This window comes from Gobius niger (genome assembly GCF_951799975.1).
Source record: "Gobius niger genome assembly, chromosome: 16".
Classification (NCBI taxonomy): domain Eukaryota; kingdom Metazoa; phylum Chordata; class Actinopteri; order Gobiiformes; family Gobiidae; genus Gobius; species Gobius niger.
The window spans coordinates 31533072-31560118 of record NC_136867.1 but is presented as its reverse complement, the minus strand read 5'-3'; the positions used below and the strand labels follow the sequence as shown (position 1 = coordinate 31560118).

Sequence of the window (27047 nt, the reverse complement as noted above, 5' to 3'; positions counted from 1 at the left end):
TCCTTGATCTGACGGGGGGGGGGGGCAGGGGGAGGGGCCTCCTCACCTGGAAGCGCAGGTCCATATCGGCCAATCGGATCTCGTGGACACTCAGCATGTCGTCATGGCGACCCATCTGCGTCTCCAACGTCACTGCAGAAAAAACACAAACGGTCAGAGGTCAGGGGGTACCCGGGGTCAGGGGGTACCCGGGGTCAGGGGGTACCCGGGGTCAGGGGGTACCCGGGGTCAGGGGGTACCCGGGGTCAGGGGGTACCCGGGGTCAGGGGGTACCCGAGGGTCAGGGGGTACCCGGGGGTCAGGGGGTACCAGGGGGTCAGGGGGTATCTGGGGGTCAGGGGGTACCAGGGGGTCAGAGGGTATCTGGGGGTCAGGGGGTACCCAGGGTCAGGGGGTACCAGGGGGTCAGAGGGTATCTGGGGGTCAGGGGGTACCCAGGGTCAGGGGGTACCCGGGGTCAGGGGGTACCCGGGGGTCAGAGGGTACCCGGGGGTCAGGGGGTACCCGGGGGTCAGAGGGTACCCGGGGGTCAGAGGGTACCCGGGGGTCAGAGGGTACCCGGGGGTCAGGGGGTACCCGGGGGTCAGAGGGTACCCGGGGGTCAGAGGGTACCCGGGGGTCAGGGGGTACCCGGGGGTCAGGGGGTACCCGGGGGTCAGGGGGTACCCGGGGGTCAGAGGGTACCCGGGGGTCAGGGGGCACCCGGGGTCAGGGGGCACCCGGGGGTCAGGGGGTACCAGGGAGTCAGGGGGCACCAGGGAGTCAGGGGGCACCCGGGGGTCAGAGGGTACCCGGGGTCAGGGGGTACCCGGGGTCAGGGGGTACCCGGGGTCAGGGGGTACCGGGGGTCAGAGGGTACCCGGGGGTCAGAGGGTACCCGGGGGTCAGGGGGTACCCGGGGGTCAGAGGGTACCCGGGGGTCAGAGGGCACCAGGGAGTCAGGGGGCACCCGGGGTCAGGGGGCACCAGGGAGTCAGGGGGCACCCGGGGTCAGGGGGCACCCGGGGGTCAGAGGGTACCCGGGGGTCAGGGGGCACCAGGGAGTCAGGGGGCACCCGGGGTCAGGGGGCACCCGGGGGTCAGAGGGTACCCGGGGGTCAGGGGGCACCAGGGAGTCAGGGGGCACCCGGGGTCAGGGGGCACCCGGGGGTCAGAGGGTCCTGGGGCTGTCACCACAGCGCTGCCTACAGGAAAAACGACAGCCGTGGATCTGCTTCTTTCACATTAAAGTTCATTATAGTCAACATATGAATATATATCGGAGGAGGTGAGGAGGAGGTGAGGAGGTGGGGGTGAGGAGGGGGAGAGGAGGTGAGGAGGTGGGGGTGAGGAGGGGGAGAGGAGGTGGGGGTGAGGAGGTGAGGAGGTGGGGGTGAGGAGGGGGAGAGGAGGTGAGGAGGTGGGGGTGAGGAGGGGGAGAGGAGGTGGGGGTGAGGAGGGGGAGAGGAGGTGGGGGTGAGGAGGTGGGGGTGAGGAGGGGGAGAGGAGGTGGGGGTGAGGAGGTGATGAGGGGATGAGGAGGTGGGGGTGAGGGGGTGAGGAGGGGGTGAGGAGGTGGGGTTGAGGAGGTGAGGAGGGTAGTACCCAGTGTGTGTCCGGAGGCGGAGCTGCTCCTCGTCTGCTCTAACGCACTGATCCTCGTCCTCAGCGTCTCCAGCGTCGCTCGGACTTTGTCCACGTCGTCTCTGAGTGAACGCAGTGACCGGAGCTCCATCTCCAACTCCAGGAGCTTCTCTGAGTGAGAGCTCAGCAGCATCTGAGGAGAGGAACACGTGCATGAGGACCACAGGGAGGACCTCCACCTGCAGGGAGGACCTCCACCTACAGGGACTACCACGACAACAGCAGCTTCTACAGGAGAAACAACAGCCCTAACCATCTCCAGCTCAGCAACATCTGAGGAGAGGAACACGTGCATGAGGACCACAGGGAGGACTACAGAGAGACCACAGGGAGACCACAGGGAGGACCACCACCTGCAGGGGCCACCACGACAACAGCGGCTTCTACAGGAGAAACAACAGCCCTAACCATCTCCAGCTCAGCAGCATCTGAGGAGAGGAACACGTGCATGAGGACCACAGGGAGACCACAGGGAGACCTCAGGGAGACCTCAGGGAGACACAGGGAGACCACAGGGAGACAACAGGGAGACCACAGGGAGACAACAGGGAGACCTCAGGGAGACCACAGGGAGACCACAGGGAGACCTCAGGGAGACCTCAGGGAGACAACAGGGAGACAACAGGGAGACCTCAGGGAGACCACAGGGAGACCACAGGGAGACCACAGGGAGACCTCAGGGAGACACAGGGAGACCACAGGGAGACCTCAGGGAGACCACAGGGAGACCACAGGGAGACCTCAGGGAGACCACAGGGAGACCACAGGGAGACAACAGGGAGACCACAGGGAGACCACAGGGAGACCTCAGGGAGACCACAGGGAGACCACAGGGAGACCACAGGGAGACCTCAGGGAGACACAGGGAGACCACAGGGAGACCTCAGGGAGACCACAGGGAGACCACAGGGAGACCACAGGGAGACCTCAGGGAGACCACAGGGAGACAACAGGGAGACCACAGGGAGACAACAGGGAGACAACAGGGAGACCACAGGGAGACCACAGGGAGACCACAGGGAGACCACAGGGAGACAACAGGGAGACCACAGGGAGACAACAGGGAGACAACAGGGAGACCTCAGGGAGACCTCAGGGAGACCACAGGGAGACCACAGGGAGGAGCACAGGGAGACCACAGGGAGACCACAGGGAGACCACAGGGAGACCTCAGGGAGACCTCAGGGAGACCACAGGGAGACCACAGGGAGATCACAGGGAGAAGACAGGGAGACCACAGGGAGACCACAGGGAGACCACAGGGAGACCTCAGGGAGACCACAGGGAGACACAGGGAGACCACAGGGAGATCACAGGGAGACCACAGGGAGACCACAGGGAGACCACAGGGAGACCACAGGGAGACCACAGGGAGACCACAGGGAGACCTCAGGGAGACCACAGGGAGACAACAGGGAGACAACAGGGAGACCACAGGGAGACAACAGGGAGACAACAGGGAGACCACAGGGAGACCTCAGGGAGACCTCAGGGAGACACAGGGAGACCTCAGGGAGACCTCAGGGAGACCTCAGGGAGACCTCAGGGAGACCTCAGGGAGACCACAGGGAGACCTCAGGGAGACCACAGGGAGACCACAGGGAGACCTCAGGGAGACCACAGGGAGACCTCAGGGAGACCACAGGGAGACCTCAGGGAGACCACAGGGAGACCACAGGGAGACCTCAGGGAGACCACAGGGAGACCTCAGGGAGACCACAGGGAGACCACAGGGAGACCACAGGGAGGACCTCCACCTACAGGGACCACCACGACAACAGCAGCTTCTACAGGAGAAACAACAGCCCTAACCATCTCCAGCTCAGCAACATCTGAGGAGAGGAACATGTGCATGAGGACCACAGGGAGACCACAGGGAGACCACAGGGAGACCTCAGGGAGAACACAGGGAGACCACAGGGAGACCACAGGGAGACCACAGGGAGAACACAGGGAGAACACAGGGAGACCACAGGGAGACCACAGGGAGACCACAGGGAGACCACAGGGAGACCACAGGGAGACCACAGGGAGACCTCAGGGAGACCTCAGGGAGACCACAGGGAGACCACAGGGAGACCACAGGGAGACACAGGGAGACCACAGGGAGACCACAGGGAGACCACAGGGAGACCTCAGGGAGACCACAGGGAGACCTCAGGGAGACACAGGGAGACCTCAGGGAGACACAGGGAGACCTCAGGGAGACCACAGGGAGGAGCACAGGGAGACCACAGGGAGACCACAGGGAGACCACAGGGAGGAGCACAGGGAGACCTCAGGGAGACCACAGGGAGGACTCCTGCCAGACTCACCTGTACAGTAGAGAGTTTCTGCTCCTGTCCCTCTCCCTCAGGGTTAAAGGGGCGGGGCCTGACTCACCTGGACAGTAGAGAGCTTCTGCTCGCTCTGCCTCGCCCTCTCCCTCAGGGTTAAAGGTAAAGGGGCGGGGCCTGACTCACCTGGACAGTAGAGAGTTTCTGCTCGCTCTGCCTCGCCCTCTCCCTCAGGGTTAAAGGGGCGGGGCCTGACTCACCTGGACAGTAGAGAGCTTCTGCTCGCTCTGCCTCGCCCTCTCCCTCAGGGTTAAAGGTAAAGGGGCGGGGCCTGACTCACCTGGACAGTAGAGAGCTTCTGCTCGCTCTGCCTCGCCCTCTCCCTCAGGGTTAAAGGTAAAGGGGCGGGGCCTGACTCACCTGGACAGTAGAGAGTTTCTGCTCGCTCTGCCTCGCCCTCTCCCTCAGGGTTAAAGGTAAAGGGGCGGGGCCTGACTCACCTGGACAGTAGAGAGTTTCTGCTCGCTCTGCCTCGCCCTCTCCCTCAGGGTTAAAGGTAAAGGGGCGGGGCCTGACTCACCTGTACAGTAGAGAGCTTCTGCTCGCTCTGCCTCGCCCTCTCCCTCAGGGTTAAAGGTAAAGGGGCGGGGCCTGACTCACCTGGACAGTAGAGAGCTTCTGCTCGCTCTGCCTCGCCCTCTCCCTCAGGGTTAAAGGTAAAGGGGCGGGGCCTGACTCACCTGGACAGTAGAGAGTTTCTGCTCGCTCTGCCTCGCCCTCTCCCTCAGGGTTAAAGGGGCGGGGCCTGACTCACCTGTACAGTAGAGAGCTTCTGCTCGCTCTGCCTCGCCCTCTCCCTCAGGGTTAAAGGTAAAGGGGCGGGGCCTGACTCACCTGGACAGTAGAGAGCTTCTGCTCGCTCTGCCTCGCCCTCTCCCTCAGGGTTAAAGGTAAAGGGGCGGGGCCTGACTCACCTGGACAGTAGAGAGCTTCTGCTCGCTCTGCCTCGCCCTCTCCCTCAGGGTTAAAGGTAAAGGGGCGGGGCCTGACTCACCTGGACAGTAGAGAGCTTCTGCTCGCTCTGCCTCGCCCTCTCCCTCAGGGTTAAAGGTAAAGGGGCGGGGCCTGACTCACCTGGACAGTAGAGAGTTTCTGCTCGCTCTGCCTCGCCCTCTCCCTCAGGGTTAAAGGTAAAGGGGCGGGGCCTGACTCACCTGGACAGTAGAGAGTTTCTGCTCGCTCTGCCTCGCCCTCTCCCTCAGGGTTAAAGGTAAAGGGGCGGGGCCTGACTCACCTGGACAGTAGAGAGTTTCTGCTCGCTCTGCCTCGCCCTCTCCCTCAGGGTTAAAGGTAAAGGGGCGGGGCCTGACTCACCTGGACAGTAGAGAGTTTCTGCTCGCTCTGCCTCGCCCTCTCCCTCAGGGTTAAAGGTAAAGGGGCGGGGCCTGACTCACCTGTACAGTAGAGAGCTTCTGCTCGCTCTGCCTCGCCCTCTCCCTCAGGGTTAAAGGTAAAGGGGCGGGGCCTGACTCACCTGGACAGTAGAGAGCTTCTGCTCGCTCTGCCTCGCCCTCTCCCTCAGGGTTAAAGGTAAAGGGGCGGGGCCTGACTCACCTGGACAGTAGAGAGTTTCTGCTCGCTCTGCCTCGCCCTCTCCCTCAGGGTTAAAGGTAAAGGGGCGGGGCCTGACTCACCTGGACAGTAGAGAGTTTCTGCTCGCTCTGCCTCGCCCTCTCCCTCAGGGTTAAAGGGGCGGGGCCTGACTCACCTGTACAGTAGAGAGCTTCTGCTCGCTCTGCCTCGCCCTCTCCCTCAGGGTTAAAGGTAAAGGGGCGGGGCCTGACTCACCTGGACAGTAGAGAGTTTCTGCTCGCTCTGCCTCGCCCTCTCCCTCAGGGTTAAAGGTAAAGGGGCGGGGCCTGACTCACCTGGACAGTAGAGAGTTTCTGCTCGCTCTGCCTCGCCCTCTCCCTCAGGTCTTCGCTCTGAGCCTCAGTGTCCGACAAACGGCTGCTCAAACCAGGGAGGACTTTATAACGCTCTGAGAGCTCCGCCCTCACCTCCTCCACCTGTGGGAAGGAGAGGGGGAAGGGAGGGGAGGGGGGAGAGAGGGGGGAGGGGGAGGGGGGAGAGAGTGATAAAGTTCATCGTCACTGAATCTGCACCTTTACACACTTTACAAACATCTATAGACTAAAGTGAAGAACATGAATATAAATATTTCCTAAAGGATGTGGGCGGGACCTTGCTCTCGAGGGCGGAGCTTCTGGATGACATCATCCTCAAATGTTCGGACACAAACGACGCCTCGTGAAGCTTCAGCTCCTCCTTCAGCCCCTGAACCAGAGAAACAGGAAACGATGCTTCATTTAAACCTTTAGCTTTACCCAAATCTAAAGCTTATTGAGTGGACAGTTTGGCCAGAGTGACGCCTCATTTGAAAGCTAAGACCTGCTAAACCGATGGTAACTTTTCTGTTGTCGCCGTGTGTTTTTGTAGTTGTTTTGCCACTTTTTTATTGTGTAGTTGTTTTTATTCTGTCACATTTTTGTCGCGTTTTCATCCTCGTTTTCGTCGCTGTTTTGACACTTTTTTCCAGACGTTTTTAGATTTGGGTAAAGCCAAACCGGAGAACATGTGCTCAGATTTGGGTAAAGCCAAACCGGAGAACATGTGCTCAGATTGCTAAAATGCACTCGACTAAAACAGGAGAATTATTCCACCAAATCTGGACTGAAATCTGTGTCCAAATGAAAAAGTACATATGTAAAGTAATGGCTCAAACAATTACTCAAGTAACAGTACAAAAGTACTCTGAGGAAGTGTTACTCGAGTACTCTGAGGAAGTGTTACTCGAGTACTCAGAGGAAGTGTTACTCGAGTACTGAGGAAGTGTTACTCGAGTACTGAGGAAGTGTTACTCGAGTACTCAGAGGAAGTGTTACTCGAGTACTGAGGAAGTGTTACTCGAGTACTGAGGAAATGTTACTCGAGTACTGAGGAAGTGTTACTCGAGTACTGAGGAAATGTTACTCGAGTACTGAGGAAGTGTTACTCGAGTACTGAGGAAGTGTTACTCGAGTACTGAGGAAGTGTTACTCGAGTACTGAGGAAGTGTTACTCGAGTACTGAGGAAGTGTTACTCGAGTACTGAGGAAGTGTTACTCGAGTACTGAGGAAGTGTTACTCGAGTACTGAGGAAGTGTTACTCGAGTACTGAGGAAGTGTTACTCGAGTACTGAGGAAGTGTTACTCGAGTACTGAGGAAGTGTTACTCGAGTACTGAGGAAGTGTTACTCGAGTACTGAGGAAGTGTTACTCGAGTACTGAGAGGAGCATCTGTTTAATATTGTAAAATAAACTGACCTTAAAGGAGCAGCCGAACCTTTGGAAAACACAGCTGATCTGAGCTTTGGGACACTCCCCCTGGTGGACAGACAGCTGCAACACAGGGTTAAGGTGGTACTTTACACTGAAGCAGGAGTAGAAGAAGCAGTATCGGTAGCATCGGTAATGTAGCGTCGGTAGTATCGGTAGTGTCGGTAGTATCGGTAGTGTCGGTGGTATCGGTAGTATCGGTGGTATCGGTAGTATCGGCAGTATCGGTAGTATCGGTAGTATCGGTAGTGTCGGTAGTATCGGTAGTATCGGTGGTATCGGTAGTATCTGTAGTGTCGGTAGTATCGGTAGTATTGGTAGTATCTGTGGTATCGGTAGTGTCGGTGGTATCGGTAGTATCGGTGGTATCGGTAGTATCGGTAGTATCGGCAGTATCGGCTGCAGGACTGACCTCGCAGCGCGGCAGAGGAGCAGATGAACAGAGGTTTGGACAGGAAACAGGAAACGCAGGACAGACGCTCTCTTTGTGTTTCTGAAAATAAAATCAAACGAAATCATTAAAGAGGCGGCTCAGAGGTCAGGGACAGTGTTAAGGCGGTGTTAGGGCAGTGTTAGGGCAGTGTTAGGGCAGTGCTAGGGCAGTGTTAGGGCAGTGCTAGGGCAGTGTTAGGGCAGTGCTAATGCAGTGTTGGGGCAGTATTGGGGCAGTGTTGGGGCAGTGTTAAGGCGGTGTTGGGGTAGTGTTGGGGCAGTGTTAAGGCGGTGTTAAGGCAGTGTTAAGGCGGTGTTGGGGTAGTGTTGGGGCGGTGTTAAGGCGGTGTTAAGGCAGTGTTAAGGCGGTGTTGGGGTAGTGTTGGGGCAGTGTTAAGGCGGTGTTAAGGCAGTGTTAAGGCAGTGTTAAGGCAGTGTTAAGGCAGTGTTGGGGCAGTGTTAAGGCAGTGTTAAGGCGGTGTTAAGGCAGTGTTGGGGCAGTGTTAAGGCAGTGTTAAGGCGGTGTTGGGGCAGTGTTAAGGCGGTGTTAAGGCAGTGTTAAGGCAGTGTTGGGGCAGTGTTAAGGCAGTGTTAAGGCAGTGTTAAGGCGGTGTTGGGGCAGTGTTAAGGCAGTGTTAAGGCGGTGTTGGGGCAGTGTTAAGGCGGTGTTAAGGCAGTGTTAAGGCAGTGTTGGGGCAGTGTTAAGGCAGTGTTAAGGCGGTGTTGGGGCAGTGTTAAGGCGGTGTTAAGGCAGTGTTGGGGCAGTGTTAAGGCAGTGTTAAGGCAGTGTTGGGGCAGTGTTAAGGCAGTGTTAAGGCAGTGTTAAGGCGGTGTTGGGGCAGTGTTAAGGCGGTGTTAAGGCAGTGTTAAGGCAGTGTTGGGGCAGTGTTAAGGCAGTGTTGGGGCAGTGTTGGGGCAGTGTTGGGGCAGTGTTGGGGCAGTGTTGGGGCAGTGTTGGGGCAGTGTTGGGGCAGTGTTGGGGCAGTGTTGGGGCAGTGTTGGGGCAGTGTTGGGGCAGTGTTGGGGCAGTGTTGGGGCAGTGTTGGGGCAGTGTTGGGGCAGTGTTGGGGCAGTGTTGGGGCAGTGTTGGGGCAGTGTTAGGGCAGTGTTGGGGCAGTGTTAGGGCAGTGTTAGGGCAGTGTTAAGGCGGTGTTGGGGCAGTGTTGGGGCAGTGTTGGGGCAGTGTTAGGGCAGTGTTAGGGCAGTGTTAGGGCAGTGTTAGGGCAGTGTTAAGGCAGTGTTAAGGCAGTGTTAGGGCAGTGTTGGGGCAGTGTTGGGGCAGTGTTAAGGCAGTGTTGGGGCAGTGTTGGGGCAGTGTTGGGGCAGTGTTAAGGCAGTGTTGGGGCAGTGTTGGGGCAGTGTTAGGGCAGTGTTAAGGCAGTGTTAAGGCGGTGTTGGGGCAGTGTTAAGGCAGTGTTGGGGCAGTGTTAAGGCGGTGTTGGGGCAGTGTTAGGGCAGTGTTAGGGCAGTGTTAGGGCAGTGTTGGGGCTGTGTTAAGGCAGTGTTAAGGCGGTGTTGGGGCAGTGTTGGGGCAGTGTTGGGGCAGTGTTAAGGCAGTGTTGGGGCAGTGTTGGGGCAGTGTTGGGGCAGTGTTGGGGCAGTGTTAAGGCGGTGTTGGGGCAGTGTTAAGGCAGTGTTAAGGCAGTGTTGGGGCAGTGTTGGGGCAGTGTTAAGGCGGTGTTGGGGCAGTGTTAAGGCAGTGTTAGGGCAGTGTTGGGGCAGTGTTGGGGCAGTGTTAAGGCAGTGTTAGGGCAGTGTTGGGGCAGTGTTGGGGCAGTGTTAAGGCAGTGTTGGGGCAGTGTTGGGGCAGTGTTAAGGCAGTGTTGGGGCAGTGTTGGGGCAGTGTTAAGGCAGTGTTAAGGCGGTGTTGGGGCAGTGTTAGGGCAGTGTTGGGGCAGTGTTAAGGCAGTGTTAAGGCAGTGTTGGGGCAGTGTTGGGGCAGTGTTAAGGCGGTGTTTGGGCAGTGTTAGGGCAGTGTTAGGGCAGTGTTAAGGCAGTGTTGGGGCAGTGTTAGGGCAGTGTTAGGGCAGTGTTGGGGCAGTGTTGGGGCAGTGTTGGGGCAGTGTTTGGGCAGTGTTAGGGCAGTGTTAGGGCAGTGTTAAGGCAGTGTTGGGGCAGTGTTTGGGCAGTGTTGGGGCAGTGTTGGGGCAGTGTTAGGGCAGTGTTGGGGCAGTGTTTGGGCAGTGTTAGGGCAGTGTTGGGGCAGTGTTTGGGCAGTGTTGGGGCAGTGTTAGGGCAGTGTTGGGGCAGTGTTAAGGCAGTGTTGGGGCAGTGTTTGGGCGGTGTTGGGGCGGTGTTTGGGCAGTGTTAGGGCAGTGTTAGGGCAGTGTTAGGGCAGTGTTGGGGCAGTGTTTGGGCAGTGTTAGGGCAGTGTTAGGGCAGTGTTGGGGCAGTGTTGGGGCAGTGTTGGGGCAGTGTTGGGGCAGTGTTGGGGCAGTGTTGGGGCAGTGTTAGGGCAGTGTTGGGGCAGTGTTGGGGCAGTGTTGGGGCAGTGTTAGGGCAGTGTTGGGGCAGTGTTGGGGCAGTGTTAAGGCGGTGTTTGGGCAGTGTTAGGGCAGTGTTAAGGCAGTGTTGGGGCAGTGTTTGGGCAGTGTTAAGGCAGTGTTAGGGCAGTGTTAGGGCAGTGTTAAGGCAGTGTTGGGGCAGTGTTTGGGCAGTGTTAAGGCAGTGTTTGGGCAGTGTTAGGGCAGTGTTGGGGCAGTGTTGGGGCAGTGTTAAGGCGGTGTTTGGGCAGTGTTAGGGCAGTGTTAGGGCAGTGTTAAGGCAGTGTTGGGGCAGTGTTAGGGCAGTGTTAGGGCAGTGTTGGGGCAGTGTTGGGGCAGTGTTAGGGCAGTGTTGGGGCAGTGTTTGGGCAGTGTTAGGGCAGTGTTAAGGCAGTGTTGGGGCAGTGTTTGGGCAGTGTTAAGGCAGTGTTGGGGCAGTGTTGGGGCAGTGTTAGGGCAGTGTTGGGGCAGTGTTGGGGCAGTGTTGGGGCAGTGTTTGGGCAGTGTTGGGGCAGTGTTAGGGCAGTGTTGGGGCAGTGTTAAGGCAGTGTTAGGGCAGTGTTGGGGCAGTGTTTGGGCAGTGTTAGGGCAGTGTTAGGGCAGTGTTAAGGCAGTGTTGGGGCAGTGTTTGGGCAGTGTTGGGGCAGTGTTGGGGCAGTGTTAGGGCAGTGTTGGGGCAGTGTTTGGGCAGTGTTGGGGCAGTGTTGGGGCAGTGTTTGGGCAGTGTTGGGGCAGTGTTAGGGCAGTGTTGGGGCAGTGTTAAGGCAGTGTTGGGGCAGTGTTTGGGCGGTGTTGGGGCGGTGTTTGGGCAGTGTTAGGGCAGTGTTAGGGCAGTGTTAGGGCAGTGTTGGGGCAGTGTTTGGGCAGTGTTAGGGCAGTGTTAGGGCAGTGTTGGGGCAGTGTTGGGGCAGTGTTGGGGCAGTGTTGGGGCAGTGTTGGGGCAGTGTTGGGGCAGTGTTGGGGCAGTGTTAGGGCAGTGTTGGGGCAGTGTTGGGGCAGTGTTGGGGCAGTGTTAGGGCAGTGTTGGGGCAGTGTTGGGGCAGTGTTAAGGCGGTGTTTGGGCAGTGTTAGGGCAGTGTTAGGGCAGTGTTAAGGCAGTGTTGGGGCAGTGTTGGGGCAGTGTTAGGGCAGTGTTGGGGCAGTGTTGGGGCAGTGTTAAGGCGGTGTTTGGGCAGTGTTAGGGCAGTGTTAGGGCAGTGTTAAGGCAGTGTTGGGGCAGTGTTGGGGCAGTGTTAGGGCAGTGTTTGGGCAGTGTTAGGGCAGTGTTGGGGCAGTGTTAAGGCAGTGTTGGGGCAGTGTTGGGGCAGTGTTTGGGCAGTGTTAAGGCGGTGTTGGGGCAGTGTTAAGGCAGTGTTGGGGCAGTGTTGGGGCAGTGTTGGGGCAGTGTTTGGGCAGTGTTAAGGCAGTGTTGGGGCAGTGTTGGGGCAGTGTTGGGGCAGTGTTAGGGCAGTGTTGGGGCAGTGTTTGGGCAGTGTTAGGGCAGTGTTGGGGCAGTGTTAAGGCGGTGTTGGGGCAGTGTTAAGGCAGTGTTGGGGCAGTGTTAAGGCGGTGTTGGGGCAGTGTTGGGGCAGTGTTAGGGCAGTGTTAGGGCAGTGTTAAGGCAGTGTTAGGGCAGTGTTAGGGCAGTGTTGGGGCAGTGTTAAGGCAGTGTTAGGGCAGTGTTGGGGCAGTGTTGGGGCAGTGTTAAGGCAGTGTTGGGGCAGTGTTTGGGGCAGTGTTTGGGGCAGTGTTAGGGCAGTGTTTGGGCAGTGTTAGGGCAGTGTTGGGGCAGTGTTAGGGCAGTGTTGGGGCAGTGTTTGGGGCAGTGTTGGGGCAGTGTTAAGGCAGTGTTGGGGCAGTGTTTGGGGCAGTGTTTGGGGCAGTGTTAGGGCAGTGTTTGGGCAGTGTTAGGGCAGTGTTGGGGCAGTGTTAGGGCAGTGTTAAGGCAGTGTTGGGGCAGTGTTTGGGGCAGTGTTAGGGCAGTGTTTGGGCAGTGTTAGGGCAGTGTTTGGGCAGTGTTAGGGCAGTGTTGGGGCAGTGTTAGGGCAGTGTTAGGGCAGTGTTAAGGCAGTGTAGTGGCAGTGTTGGGGCAGTGTTAGGGCAGTGTTTGGGCAGTGTTAGGGCAGTGTTTGGGCAGTGTTAGGGCAGTGTTAAGGCAGTGTTGGGGCAGTGTTGGGGCAGTGTTTGGGCAGTGTTTGGGCAGTGTTAGGGCAGTGTTAAGGCAGTGTTGGGGCAGTGTTGGGGCAGTGTTAGGGCAGTGTTTGGGCAGTGTTGGGGCAGTGTTGGGGCAGTGTTGGGGCAGTGTTAGGGCAGTGTTGGGGCAGTGTTGGGGTAGTGTTAGGGCAGTGTTAGGGCAGTGTTGGGGCAGTGTTGGGGCAGTGTTGGGGCAGTGTTAGGGCAGTGTTAGGGCAGTGTTAGGGCAGTGTTGGGGCAGTGTTACGGCAGTGTTTGGGCAGTGTTGGGGCAGTGTTAGGGCAGTGTTGGGGCAGTGTTAGGGCAGTGTTAGGGCAGTGTTTGGGCAGTGTTAGGGCAGTGTTGGGGCAGTGTTACGGCAGTGTTTGGGCAGTGTTGGGGCAGTGTTAGGGCAGTGTTGGGGCAGTGTTAGGGCAGTGTTGGGGCAGTGTTGGGGCAGTGTTAAGGCAGTGTTGGGACAGTGTTGGGGCAGTGTTAGGGCAGTGTTACGGCAGTGTTTGGGCAGTGTTGGGGCAGTGTTAAGGCAGTGTTGGGACAGTGTTGGGGCAGTGTTAGGGCAGTGTTACGGCAGTGTTTGGGCAGTGTTGGGGCAGTGTTAGGGCAGTGTTAGGGCAGTGTTAGGGCAGTGTTGGGGCAGTGTTACGGCAGTGTTTGGGCAGTGTTGGGGCAGTGTTAGGGCAGTGTTAGGGCTAACACTGCCCAAACACTGCCCCAACACTGCCCTAACAGTGTTAGGACAGTGTTAGGACAGTGTTAGGGCAGTGTTAAGGCAGTGTTAGGGCAGTGTTGGGGCAGTGTTGGGGCAGTGTTAGGGCAGTGTTAGGGCAGTGTTGGGGCAGTGTTACGGCAGTGTTAAGGCAGTGTTAGGGCAGTGTTGGGGCAGTGTTGGGGCAGTGTTGGGGCAGTGTTAGGGCAGTGTTGGGGCAGTGTTAAGGCAGTGTTAGGGCAGTGTTGGGGCAGTGTTACGGCAGTGTTTGGGCAGTGTTAGGGCAGTGTTGGGGCAGTGTTGGGGCAGTGTTGGGGCAGTGTTGGGGCAGTGTTAGGGCAGTGTTGGGGCAGTGTTGGGGCAGTGTTAGGGCAGTGTTGGGGCAGTGTTAAGGCAGTGTTAGGGCAGTGTTGGGGCAGTGTTAAGGCAGTGTTGGGGCAGTGTTAAGGCAGTGTTAGGGCAGTGTTAGGGCAGTGTTAAGGCAGTGTTAGGGCAGTGTTGGGGCAGTGTTAAGGCAGTGTTAGGGCAGTGTTGGGGCAGTGTTAGGGCAGTGTTAGGGCAGTGTTGGGGCAGTGTTAAGGCAGTGTTAGGGCGGTGGTAAGGCAGTGTTAAGGCAGTGTTACGGCAGTGTTTGGGCAGTGTTAGGGCAGTGTTAGGGCAGTGTTAGGGCAGTGTTAGGGCAGTGTTAAGGCAGTGTTAAGGCAGTGTTGGTCACATTCACCTGCAGGTCCGTCAGGGGCATCTTGCTGAGGCAGAACTCGCAGCTCGCTTCTCGGTGTTTGCATTTCCAGTTCAAATGTTCAGGAACATCTTTCCTCATCATCCGCTCTTTACAGCGACCGAGCGGACACGGCACCTCCAGGAACGGGCACACGGTCAGGTGGTCCTGCACACGGACACGGATACACGCACACACAGACACGCACACGGATACACGCACACGGATACACGGATACACGGACACACGGACACGCACACGCACACGGATACACGGACACGCACAAAAAATGCACAGGGTGAAGAAAGTGAGAAAACATTTACACCACTGGAACGAATCAGCGCCGCCGTGTCAGACTTAGGGTTAGTTAACACCTAACTAGTTGGTTAGGTGAGTAGTTAGTGACTGACCGGCAGCTGCTGCAGGGACAGCTGTTCTTTGCAGCCGCTGGATTCACTTCGACAGAAAACCTTCAGCGCAAGAATCTCCCGCTGACAGCAAACGTCCCGGAAAATCTACGACAGAAACAACAACCTTTAGACTTCTTTAACCTTTAGCCTTCCATAGCCTTTAGCCTTCTATAGCCTTTAGCCTTCCATAGCCTTTAGCCTTCTATAGCCTTTAGCCTTCCATAGCCTTTAGCCTTCCATAGCCTTTAGCCTTCTATAGCCTTTAGCCTTCCATAGCCTTTAGCCTTCTATAGCCTTTAGCCTTCTTTAGCCGCCTTAGCTTTAAGCCTTCTTTAGCCTTAAGCCTTCTATAGCCTTTAGCCTTCTTTAGCCTTTAGCCTTCTATAGCCTTTAGCCTTTAGCCGCCTTAGCTTTAAGCCTTCTTTAGCCTTTAGCCTTCTATAGCCTTTAGCCTTCTATAGCCTTTAGCCTTCTTTAGCCTTTAGCCTTCTTTAGCCTTTAGCCTTCCATAGCCTTCTTTAGCCTTCTATAGCCTTTAGCCTTCTTTAGCCTTTAGCCTTCTTTAGCCTTTAGCCTTCCATAGCCTTCTTTAGCCTTTAGCCTTCTTTAGCCTTTAGCCTTCTTTAGCCTTTAGCCTTCCATAGCCTTCTTTAGCCTTCTATAGCCTTTAGCCTTCTTTAGCCTTTAGCCTTCTTTAGCCTTTAGCCTTCCATAGCCTTCTTTAGCCTTTAGCCTTCTTTAGCCTTTAGCCTTCTTTAGCCTTTAGCCTTCCATAGCCTTCTTTAGCCTTCTATAGCCTTTAGCCTTCTTTAGCCTTTAGCCTTCTTTAGCCTTTAGCCTTCCATAGCCTTCTTTAGCCTTCTATAGCCTTTAGCCTTCTTTAGCCTTTAGCCTTCCATAGCCTTCTTTAGCCTTCTATAGCCTTTAGCCTTCTTTAGCCTTTAGCCTTCTTTAGCCTTTAGCCTTCCATAGCCTTCTTTAGCCTTCTTTAGCCTTTAGCCTTCTTTAGCCTTTAGCCTTCCATAGCCTTCTATAGCCTTTAGCCTTCTTTAGCCTTTAGCCTTCTTTAGCCTTTAGCCTTCTTTAGCCTTTAGCCGCCTTAGCTTTAAGCCTTCTTTAGCCTTTACTCTTTACCCTTTATTGATGACACTTTCCCTGTGTCCCGTCAGCACTTATGTTGTACAGACTTTCTGCTGTAACGGTTTCTTTCAAATAAACCATCTCATTACTGTTCAGTGAGTGTTTGTAGGTGCGACTGACAGTTATTTGTCTTGTAGTTAAACCCGGAGCTGCTGCTTGGGGCCTGAGAGGTGTTTGTAGGTGCGACTGACAGTTATTGGTCTTGTAGTTAAACCTGAGCTGCTGCTCGGGGCCTGAGAGGTGTTTGTAGGTGCGACTGACAGTTATTTGTCTTGTAGTTAATCCTGAGCTGCTGCTTGGGGCCTGAGGGGTGTTTGTAGGTGCGACTGACAGTTATTGGTCTTGTAGTTAAACCTGAGCTGCTGCTCGGGGCCTGAGAGGTGTTTGTAGGTGCGACTGACAGTTACTTGTCTTGTAGTTAAACCCTGAGCTGCTGCTTGGGGCCTGAGAGGGAAACATCTGTACGTAGGTAAAGGTCATGTGACCTGGGGCAGATGAACCTGTCCTGTTTCAGTCGTACCTTATCGTTGAACAGCGGCTCACAGTCGGCGGGACACACCGGGTTCGGGCGACTGAAACAGAGACACGTGTTAGAGCCGTAACCACGGAAACAGCCGTGAGTCCGCGGAGAGGGCGGGGCTTACCTGAGCAGCTCGCCGATGCAGGAACCGCAGAACCGATGTCCGCACTCGGTCTGACGAGGCTGCACCAAAACCAGCCGGCATTCCTCACAGCGGTACTTATCATCCGGGGGAAGGACGAACCGCTCCCGGAACCCCCCCCTGGAGGGCCACAGAGCGCCCCCTACAGGAGAGACACAGCCATGTTATCATCAGGACGAACCGCTCCCGGAACCCCCCCCTGGAGGGCCACAGAGCGCCCCCTACAGGAGAGACGCAACCATGTTTATCATCAGGAGGAAACGCTCCCAGAACCCCCCCCTGGAGGGCCACAGAGCGCTCCCCCCCTGGAGGGCCACAGAGCGCCCCCTACAGGAGCAACACAACCATGTTTATCATCAGGACGAACCGCTCCCGGAACCCCCCCCTGGAGGGCCACAGAGCGCCCCCTACAGGAGCAACACAACCATGTTTATCATCCGGGGGAAGGACGAACCGCTCCCGGAACCCCCCCCTGGAGGGCCACAGAGCGCCCCCCCTGGAGGGCCACAGAGCGCCCCCCCTGGAGGGCCACAGAGCGCCCCCCCCCTGGAGGGCCACAGAGCGCCCCCCCCCTGGAGGGCCACAGAGCGCCCCCCCCTGGAGGGCCACAGAGCGCCCCCTACAGGAGCAACACAACCATGTTTATCATCCGGGGGAAGGACGAACCGCTCCCGGAACCCCCCCCTGGAGGGCCACAGAGCGCCCCCTACAGGAGCAACACAACCATGTTTATCATCCGGGGGAAGGACGAACCGCTCCCGGAACCCCCCCCTGGAGGGCCACAGAGCGCCCCCCCTGGAGGGCCACAGAGCGCCCCCCCCTGGAGGGCCACAGAGCGCCCCCTACAGGAGCAACACAACCATGTTTATCATCAGGACGAACCGCTCCCGGAACCCCCCCCTGGAGGGCCACAGAGCGCCCCCTACAGGAGAGACACAGCCATGTTTATCATCAGGACGAAACGCTCCCGGAACCCCCCCTACAGGAGGGCCACAGAGCGCCCCCCCCCTGGAGGGCCACAGAGCGCCCCCTACAGGAGGGCCACAGAGCGCCCCCTACAGGAGAGACACAACCATGTTTATCATCAGGACGAACCGCTCCCGGAACCCCCCCCTGGAGGGCCACAGAGCGCCCCCCCCCTGGAGGGCCACAGAGCGCCCCCCCCTGGAGGGCCACAGAGCGCCCCCCCCTGGAGGGCCACAGAGCGCCCCCCCCCTGGAGGGCCACAGAGCGCCCCCCCCCTGGAGGGCCACAGAGCGCCCCCTACAGGAGCAACACAACCATGTTTATAAAGGAGTAACGGCCCGTCGTCACGGTGATGGTGGGTCTTACCTGTGGGGGGCGTGGCCTCGCTGGGCCAGTGATTGGACGGCCTGTGGGGAGGAGGCGGAGCCTGCTGGAGTGGGATCTGCACCTCCCTAGCATCGTGGCTCCGCCCAGACATCACCTGACAAACGACATCATCATCATCAGTGACATCACAGTTTAAAACATTTAAATGCAGTCGTAGCTTGAGTTTTGTTTATATTGTATTGCATGTACAGAGCCTCTCGAAAGTATTCATACACATTGAGCTTCTGCACATTGTGTCATGTTGACAACCCTAAACATAAAGATTTTATTTTGATTTTTTTACTGAACGTTCACACACAAGTAACAGACGACTGTGAAGTGAAAGCAAAATGATACATGATTCTGTTATTTTTCAAAAAATAGAAAAGTGAAAAGTGGGGCGTGCATAAGTATCATACAGTATTTTCTGAGTGCATTAAATTGCCTTTAAAACATTCCTAATGACTCCAGAATGTTCAAACCTTGGCCTAACGGTTAAATAGAGGCACCTGTGTGTGATCTACTCTCAGTATAATTACAGCTGTTCTTTCAGGCCCTCAGAGCTGTGGTCACTAAACAACATCATGAAGGTCCAGGAGCACCAGAGAGGTCAGGGATAAAGCTGTGGAGAAGTTTAAAGCAGCATTAAGTTATACAAAGATTTCCCAAGATTTAAACATCTCCCGGAGCAACTGTTCAATCCATCATTCAGAAATGGAAAGAGTAAAGCACCACTGCAGACTTACCAAGACACGGCTGTTCACCTAAACTAACAAACCGAACAAGGAGACACTGGTGAGAAATACAACCAAGTGCCCCAAGATAACTCTGGAGGAGCTGTGAAGTCCTGCCGCTGAGCTGGGGGAATCTGGACATGGGACAACTATAAGTCGTATCTACACAAACCTGGCCTTCATGGACGAGTGGAAGAAGAAAGACATTATTGAAAGGAGGCCATAAGAAATCCTGTTTGAAGTTTGTAGAAGTCATATGGAGGACACAGCTCCATGTGGAAGAAGGAGCTTTGGTCAGATGAGACAAACGTTATGTAGAGAGAGAGAACTGAGGCTGGGGCGGAGCTTCACCTTCAGCAGGACAATGACCCGAAACACTAAGATAAATCTACAATGGAATGGTTCAATAAAAACATATTAATGTGTTAGAATGGCCCAGTCAAAGTCCTGACCTAAATCCTACTGAAAATCTGTGGAATAATCTGAAAACTGCTGTTCACAAACGCTCTCCTTCTAATGTGACAGAGCTGGAGTTGTTTTGTAAAGAGGAATGGGCTAAAGTCAGTCTCTACATGTGCAAATCTTGTAGAGTCAAACCCAAAAGACTTGTGCTGTTATTGCAGTAAAAGGAGGTTCCACAAAGTATTCATGCTGTATGATACTTATGCACGCCCCACTTTTCACTTTTCTATTTTTTGAAAAATAACAGAATCATGTATCATTTTGCTTTCACTTCACAGTCGTCTGTTACTTGTGTGTGAACGTTCAGTAAAAAAATCAAAATAAAATCTTTATGTTTAGGGCTGTAAACATGACAAAATGTGCAAAAGTTCGAGGTGTATGAATACTTTCCAGAGGCTCAGTATGACAGTATTGAGTATAAACAGTGCATAAATATCTGCATATATCTGTATATATATATCTGCATATATCTGTATATATATCTGTATATATCTGTATATATATCTGTATATTCCCGTGGTTCCTGAGTAAAGCCCTGATTGTTGGTCCTCAGGCTCACACTCAGGGAATTCCCGCGGATCTGCGCTTCGGTTTTTGTTTTGTTTTGGTTCCGTTTCTCTCGTCATGACTGAACCCGTTTGTCTGAGTCAGACTCGGGGTTCAGGTTAAGTCTCACTAACCCTCACCCTAACACTAACCCTCAGTTTATATTTAACCCGAGTTTAACCAGAGCTAACCCTAGCCATAGCATTTGTAGTCCTGTGTGTTTGTAGTCCTCTGAGGCTAACGGCTAACGCTCCAGACTCTGGTGCTAACAGCTCCGGTTAGCTACAGGAGAACTGCGGGAGGACCACAGTAGTATCGCGGGAGTATCACAGTAGTATTCGCAGTAGCACCGCAGTATTCGCTGTAGTATTCGCAGTAGTAGTAGTAGTAGTAGTAGTAGTAGTAGTAGCAGTAGTACCCGGGACTCACATGCAGCAGCAGCGGCTCCTCAGCTCTGGCTCTGCGGGCTCACGGGGCGCCTGTCTCGGCTTCAGGGGCTCCGCGGACTCGGCTCATGGCTCCGGGACGCGGCTCTGGTCCCGCTTTAGTCCCGGTTTAGTCCCGCTTTAGTCCTGGTTTAGTCTTTGTTTAGCCCTGACTCTGGTCCTCTGTGGAAACCCCCTCCGCCGCTTCCGCCCAGGAAATCCCCCCGCGCTCTGCCCCGCCGCCAGGGGGCGCTGTGAGCGTGTCACTGTGAGAGCGTGTGGGGTCTGAGAGCAACAGCAGGGGGCGCTGCAATCACGGGGAAAATGCCCTGTTTGATTGAGTGAATGAAATATTGATCCAGCAGGGGGCGGTAACGCTCCTTCAATGTGATTCCTCTTCTTAATAACCTCATCGAAGAAGGTTCTCCCGCCGCAGAAGAAGAAGTCCGTGGCGGAGCTTCTGATCCTGGACCTCCTCAGCTCCAGAACGTCCTCCAGAACCTCCTCCAGGACCTCCGGGACCTCCTGAACCACCGGGACCTCCTCCGGTTCTTCCTCCAGCTCTGCCCGGCCGCAGGAGCCTGACGCCCGTGAGTCTCCGGAGCTAACGAACTAATGCTAACGAGCTAATGCTAACAGGAATGTGACGCATGCGCAGTCACGGCTCAGGTGACTTTTAAAAACAAAACAAAAAGAAATAAACGGGAGTTTCTGTTTCTCTGGGTTAAAAGGGCATCAGTAAATATAAATAAATGAATAAATAAAACAAACAACAATAATATAAATGAATAAATAAAACAAACAACAATAAATATAAATGAATAAATATAACAAACAACAATAAATATAAATGAATAAATAAAACAAACAACAATAATATAAATGAATAAATATAACAAACATCAATAAATATAAATGAATAAATATAACAAACAACAATAAATATAAATGAATAAATAAAACAAACAACAATAAATATAAATGAATAAATAAACTAACAGTAAATGAATACCGAAGTGCACGGTTTGTGGCTGTTTTACCGTCACATATTGTTCACGTCAAACTGGTTCAGGTTTGGAAATATATTTGGATAATAATTTACTGAGCAAAACATGCCGATCACTTTAAAGGAATAGGCCACCGTTTTTATATACTAAGATATGTTCTTACCTCACTTTAGTGGAGTTAATATATCCCCGTCTGGTCTTTGTCCGTGCGCTCACACATACGCAGCCTCTCCCATATGTCACATAGCTCCGAAAAAGCTCACGATAGAAGCTACCAAGCTCTTCCACGTGTTCCCTATTTAAATAAAGTTACGTGAAGTGTTTTCATGCGAAGTATATTTACACAGAAATGTAACGTGTCGATTTTATAAGCAAATAAAAAGGAGGACTATATTGTGAGGCGTAATGATACGAGGAGTAAAACGTCCGCGCAGTAACTCCTAAAGGTTATTGACGGAAGTGAGCGGGGAAGTCTTTAGGAGTTACTACGCGGACGCTGTGCTCCTCGTATCATTACGCCTCACAATATAGTCCCCCTTTTTATTTGCTTATAAAATCGACACGTTACATTTCTGTGTAAATATACTTCGCATGAAAACACTTCACGTAACTTTATTTAAATAGGGAACACGTGGAAGAGCTTGGTAGCTTCTATCGTGAGCTTTTTCGGAGCTATGTCACATATGGGAGAGGCTGCGTATGTGCTCCGTTTGCGTGACAGAGCGCACAGACAAAGACCAGACGGGGATATATTAACTCGACTAAAGTGAGGTAAGAACATATCTTAGTATATAAAAACGGTGGCCTATTCCTTTAACCAGGACTTTAGCGATTCTGATTCCGACGCTGGTGTATTTGTCAAATAGAACCATAAAACAGACTGATCATTCTATCATTTATTTATATTATCAAGAAAAACAGGCTCGAAAAAAACCTTCACATGTTTCGCATTTTCCCCATTTTTACCAAGATTTTCAGGTTTTTTTCTAGACCAGTCATGCCTACACAACACAACACAACACAACACAACACAACACAACACAACACAACCCTACAACACAAGTGTACTGCGCTCATGCTTCAGCGTGTGGCTTTAGCGTGTGGCTTTAGCGTGTTGCTGTAGCGTGTTGCTGTAGCGTGTGGCTCCTGTAGAAGACCTGCTCTCGTCTCCACAGTCACAGAACATCTGGAGTAACAGGTTTGTAAAGAGTTACTTTTGTATTTTGTTTCCTGCGGCTCAGACCTGACTCTCATGTTCCACAGTGTGGCTTTAAAGGGACAGGCCAGCGTTTTTCCACACTGAGATATGTTCTTACCTGAGCTGTGACGAGTTCTTTAGGACCTGTCCGGTCTTCCCCCGTGCCTTAGCATTAGCATTTAGCCTCTCCCTCTCTCCTCTAAACAGCTCTTCACTTTACTGCGCGGATGCCGAACTACTCCTGGTATTATTACGCCTTACAATATAGTCCCCCCTTTTATCCGCTTAGAAAATCCACATTGTTTAATTGTGTGTAATTATACTTTGTAGTGGAACACTTCACGTAACCATATTTAAATAGGGAAAACGTGGAAGAGCTTGGTAGCTTCTATCTTGACCTGTTTTGGAGCTATAGAGGAGAGAGGGAGAGGCTAAATGCTAACGCTATAGAGGAGAGAGGGAGAGGCTAAATGCTAACGCTATAGAGGGAGAGGCTAAATGCTAACGCTATAGAGGAGAGAGGGAGGGGCTAAATGCTAACGCTATAGAGGAGAGAGGGAGAAGCTAAATGCTAACGCTATAGAGGAGAGAGGGAGGGGCTAAATGCTAACGCTATAGAGGAGAGAGGGAGAGGCTAAATGCTAACGCTATAGAGGAGAGAGGGAGAGGCTAAATGCTAACGCTATAGAGGAGAGAGGGAGAGGCTAAATGCTAACGCTATAGAGGAGAGAGGGAGAGGCTAAATGCTAATGCTATAGAGGAGAGAGGGAGAGGCTAAATGCTAACGCTATAGAGGAGAGAGGGAGAGGCTAAATGCTAACGCTATAGAGGAGAGAGGGAGAGGCTAAATGCTAACGCTATAGAGGAGAGAGGGAGAGGCTAAATGCTAACGCTATAGAGGAGAGAGGGAGAGGCTAAATGCTAACGCTATAGAGGAGAGAGGGAGAGGCTAAATGCTAACGCTATAGAGGAGAGAGGGAGAGGCTAAATGCTAACGCTATAGAGGAGAGAGGGAGAGGCTAAATGCTAACGCTATAGAGGAGAGAGGGAGAGGCTAAATGCTAATGCTATAGAGGAGAGAGGGAGAGGCTAAATGCTAACGCTATAGAGGAGAGAGGGAGAGGCTAAATGCTAACGCTATAGAGGAGAGAGGGAGAGGCTAAATGCTAACGCTATAGAGGAGAGAGGGAGAGGCTAAATGCTAACGCTATAGAGGAGAGAGGGAGAGGCTAAATGCTAACGCTATAGAGGAGAGAGGGAGAGGCTAAATGCTAACGCTATAGAGGAGAGAGGGAGAGGCTAAATGCTAACGCTATAGAGGAGAGAGGGAGGGGCTAAATGCTAACGCTATAGAGGAGAGAGGGAGAGGCTAAATGCTAATGCTATAGAGGAGAGAGGCTAAATGCTAACGCTATAGAGGAGAGAGGGAGAGGCTAAATGCTAACGCTATAGAGGAGAGAGGGAGAGGCTAAATGCTAACGCTATAGAGGAGAGAGGCTAAATGCTAACGCTATAGAGGAGAGAGGGAGAGGCTAAATGCTAACGCTATAGAGGAGAGAGGGAGAGGCTAAATGCTAACGCTATAGAGGAGAGAGGGAGAGGCTAAATGCTAACGCTATAGAGGAGAGAGGGAGAGGCTAAATGCTAACGCTATAGAGGAGAGAGGCTAAATGCTAACGCTATAGAGGAGAGAGGGAGAGGCTAAATGCTAACGCTATAGAGGAGAGAGGGAGAGGCTAAATGCTAACGCTATAGAGGAGAGAGGGAGAGGCTAAATGCTAACGCTATAGAGGAGAGAGGGAGAGGCTAAATGCTAACGCTATAGAGGAGAGAGGCTAAATGCTAACGCTATAGAGGAGAGAGGGAGAGGCTAAATGCTAACGCCGTCTGCGCTGTGTTTACGTGACTGAAGATCAGACAGGTCCTAAAGAACTCGTCACAGCTCAGGTAAGAACATATCTCAGTGTGGAAAAACGCTGGCCTGTTCCTTTAACTTAGACATGATGATGATGATGATAACGATAATAACATTTGTCCATGAGGAGTCGTTTGTGAAAGATCACGTTTATTCTTTAGTACAAACTTATTAAAACGACTCTAACGACTCGTCTCTGATCCAGGTCATGTTCCTGACCAGAGCCAGGACCTTCTGCTCCAAACCTGTGCCCGTCCTCACCCTGTTCACCAAGGTACTGCCCCCCCCCCTCTCTCCTTCTCCCCCTGTCCCCCCCCGGGTCTAAAGTGTGCTGTTTCTGCAGGAGCCGTGTCCTCTGTGCGACGAGGCCAAAGAGCTGCTACAGCCGTTCATTCACAGGGTGAGTCCGAAAACCAGGACCTGACCCGGACTGACCAGGGGCAAACGCTGGGTCTGGTCCTGGTCCTGGTCCTGGTCCTGTCTCAGGTCCTGGTCCTGGTCCTGGTCCTGGTCCTGGTCCTGGTCCTGTCTCAGGTCCTGGTCCTGGTCCTGTCTCAGGTCCTGGTCCTGGTCCTGGTCCTGGTCCTGGTCCTGGTCCTGGTCCTGGTCCTGGTCCTGTTTTAGGTCCTGGTCCTGGTCCTGGTCCTGTTTTAGGTCCTGGTCCTGGTCCTGGTCCTGGTCCTGGTCCTGGTCCTGTTTCAGGTCCTGGTCCTGGTCCTGGTCCTGGTCCTGGTCCTGGTCCTGGTCCTGTCTCAGGTCCTGGTCCTGGTCCTGGTCCTGGTCCTGGTCCTGGTCCTGGTCCTGGTCCTGGTCCTGGTCCTGGTCCTGTTTCAGGTCCTGGTCCTGGTCCTGGTCCTGTCTCAGGTCCTGGTCCTGTCTCAGGTCCTGGTCCTGGTCCTGGTCCTGGTCCTGGTCCTGGTCCTGGTCCTGGTCCTGGTCCTGGTCCTGGTCCTGGTTCAGCTCCTGTTTCTGGCTCCTGTTTCTGGCTCTGACCCGGGTCTCCTCCTCAGGTCCAGCTCCAGACCGTGGACATCTCGGAGCCTCAGAATGCCGTGTTCTGGGAGCGGTACCGGTACCACATCCCGGTGTTTCACCTCAACGGAACCGAGATCATGAGACACCGGCTCGACCCGAGGAGACTGGAGCGGCTGCTGCAGCGAGTGGAGACCGGGACTGAGGACTGAGGACCAGGACTGAGATCATGAGACACCGGCTGGAGCAGAGGACAGAGGACCAGGACCAGGACCAGGACCAGGACCAGGACCAGGACCAGGACCAGGACCAGGACCTGAGACAGGACCAGGACCAGGACCAGGACTGACCCAGGACCGATACCCGAGGAAACTGGAGCAGCTGCTGCAGCGAGTCAAACATCTGGACTAACCCGGACTGAGGACTTCCTTCTTTCCAAATAAAAGCCCAGTGTTCAAGTAGAGCTTTTGTTTCTCTTTATTTTTGTCCATAATGTTCTAATCACTCGATCAAACTTTATTTATAAAGTGCTTTTCACACTGAAAGCTTTACAGAAATGTTGTTATCTGTAAAGCACTTTGTGAAACCGTAAAACCAAATGCCTGGTACACCCTCCCGTATATATTATATATTATGAATTATATATTATTATGTATTGTTATATATTATATATATTATTATATATTATATATTAGGACAAAATAAATAAACATCAGTTAAAAGCTAAGTTAAAAAGGTGGGTCTTAAAAACATGAACGTTCTCTGCAGCCCTGAGCTCCTCCTCAGGCCTGAGCTCCTCCTCAGGCCTGAGGAGGAGCTCAGCCCTGAGCTCCTCCTCAGGCCTGAGCTCCTCCTCAGGTCTGAGCTCCTCCTCAGGTCTGAGCTCCTCCTCAGGCCTGAGCTCCTCCTCAGACCTGAGCTCCTCCTCAGACCTGAGCTCCTCCTCAGACCTGAGCTCCTCCTCAGACCTGAGCTCCTCCTCAGACCTGAGCTCCTCCTCAGACCTGAGCTCCTCCTCAGGTCTGAGCTCCTCCTCAGGCCTGAGCTCCTCCTCAGGTCTGAGCTCCTCCTCAGGTCTGAGCTCCTCCTCAGGTCTGAGCTCCTCCTCAGGTCTGAGCTCCTCCTCAGACCTGAGCTCCTCCTCAGACCTGAGCTCCTCCTCAGACCTGAGCTCCTCCTCAGCCCTGAGCTCCTCCTCAGCCCTGAGCTCCTCCTCAGGTCTGAGCTCCTCCTCAGGCCTGAGCTCCTCCTCAGGTCTGAGCTCCTCCTCAGGAGCTGCATTAGACGGTTATATGTGCATTATAACCGTCTAATAAGTCTTCGAGTCCATGATTCCAAATCCAAAGTGCTTTAACTTCACTGACTCCAAATCCAAAGTGCTTTAACTTCACTGACTCCAAATCCAAAGTGCTTTAACTTCACTGACTCCAAATCCAAAGTGCTTTAACGACATTGACTCCAAATCCAAAGTGCTTTAACTTCACTGACTCCAAATCCAAAGTGCTTTAACTTCACTGACCCCAAATCCAAAGTGCTTTAACTTCACTGACTCCAAATCCAAAGTGCTTTAACTTCACTGACTCCAAATCCAAAGTGCTTTAATGACACTGACCCCAAATCCAAAGTGCTTTAACTTCACTGACTCCAAATCCAAAGTGCTTTAACTTCACTGACTCCAAATCCAAAGTGCTTTAACTTCACTGACTCCAAATCCAAAGTGCTTTAACGACACTGACCCCAAATCCAAAGTGCTTTAATGACACTGACTCCAAATCCAAAGTGCTTTAACTTCACTGACCCCAAATCCAAAGTGCTTTAATGACACTGACTCCAAATCCAAAGTGCTTTAATGACACTGACCCCAAATCCAAAGTGCTTTAACTTCACTGACTCCAAATCCAAAGTGCTTTAACTTCACTGACTCCAAATCCAAAGTGCTTTAATGACACTGACCCCAAATCCAAAGTGCTTTAACTTCACTGACCCCAAATCCAAAGTGCTTTAACGACACTGACTCCAAATCCAAAGTGCTTTAACTTCACTGACTCCAAATCCAAAGTGCTTTAACTTCACTGACCCCAAATCCAAAGTGCTTTAACGACACTGACTCCAAATCCAAAGTGCTTTAACGACACTGACCCCAAATCCAAAGTGCTTTAATGACACTGACTCCAAATCCAAAGTGCTTTAACTTCACTGACCCCAAATCCAAAGTGCTTTAATGACACTGACTCCAAATCCAAAGTGCTTTAATGACACTGACCCCAAATCCAAAGTGCTTTAACTTCACTGACTCCAAATCCAAAGTGCTTTAACGACACTGACCCCAAATCCAAAGTGCTTTAACGACACTGACTCCAAATCCAAAGTGCTTTAACTTCACTGACTCCAAATCCAAAGTGCTTTAACTTCACTGACTCCAAATCCAAAGTGCTTTAACTTCACTGACTCCAAAT

At 53.5% G+C, this 27047-nt stretch overlaps 2 protein-coding genes across 2 annotated transcripts; one reads left to right on the top strand and one right to left on the bottom strand.

Moving 5' to 3' along the window:
• Positions 1–13: 13 nt before the first annotated feature.
• On the bottom strand, positions 14–19769 carry traf3 (TNF receptor-associated factor 3; the record flags this gene model as incomplete). The annotated part of the gene is made up of 12 exons (XM_079573699.1): positions 19504–19769; positions 17333–17447; positions 15983–16142; positions 15859–15910; positions 14199–14303; positions 13792–13956; positions 7690–7770; positions 7266–7340; positions 6144–6236; positions 5828–5968; positions 1585–1756; positions 14–132 (listed from the first exon to the last, which is right to left on the bottom strand). Coding segments are annotated over exons 2-12 (1275 nt in total), but the record flags the coding sequence as incomplete, so codon positions are not given.
• A 113-nt stretch (positions 19770–19882) lies between these two features.
• Positions 19883–24871, top strand: cUnh5orf63 (chromosome Un C5orf63 homolog). Its single transcript, XM_079573931.1, has 5 exons — positions 19883–20089; positions 23825–23893; positions 23963–24019; positions 24630–24813; positions 24860–24871. Exons 2-4 carry the CDS (start codon positions 23828–23830, stop codon positions 24801–24803), a joined length of 297 nt encoding a protein of 98 aa, XP_079430057.1. The 5' UTR covers positions 19883–20089; positions 23825–23827; the 3' UTR covers positions 24804–24813; positions 24860–24871.
• The last annotated feature ends 2176 nt before the right edge of the window (positions 24872–27047 follow it).

What these genes read in the sequence shown, in the direction of transcription:
- cUnh5orf63 (XM_079573931.1), top strand. Translation starts at nt 23,828, where the DNA reads ATGTTCCTGACCAGAGCCAGGACCTTCTGCTCCAAACCTGTGCCCGTC. An exon ending in TCCTCACCCTGTTCACCAAG is followed by an intron (nt 23,894 to 23,962) that starts GTACTGCCCCCC and finishes CTGTTTCTGCAG; the next exon opens with GAGCCGTGTCCTCTGTGCGA. An exon ending in TACAGCCGTTCATTCACAGG is followed by an intron (nt 24,020 to 24,629) that starts GTGAGTCCGAAA and finishes TCTCCTCCTCAG; the next exon opens with GTCCAGCTCCAGACCGTGGA.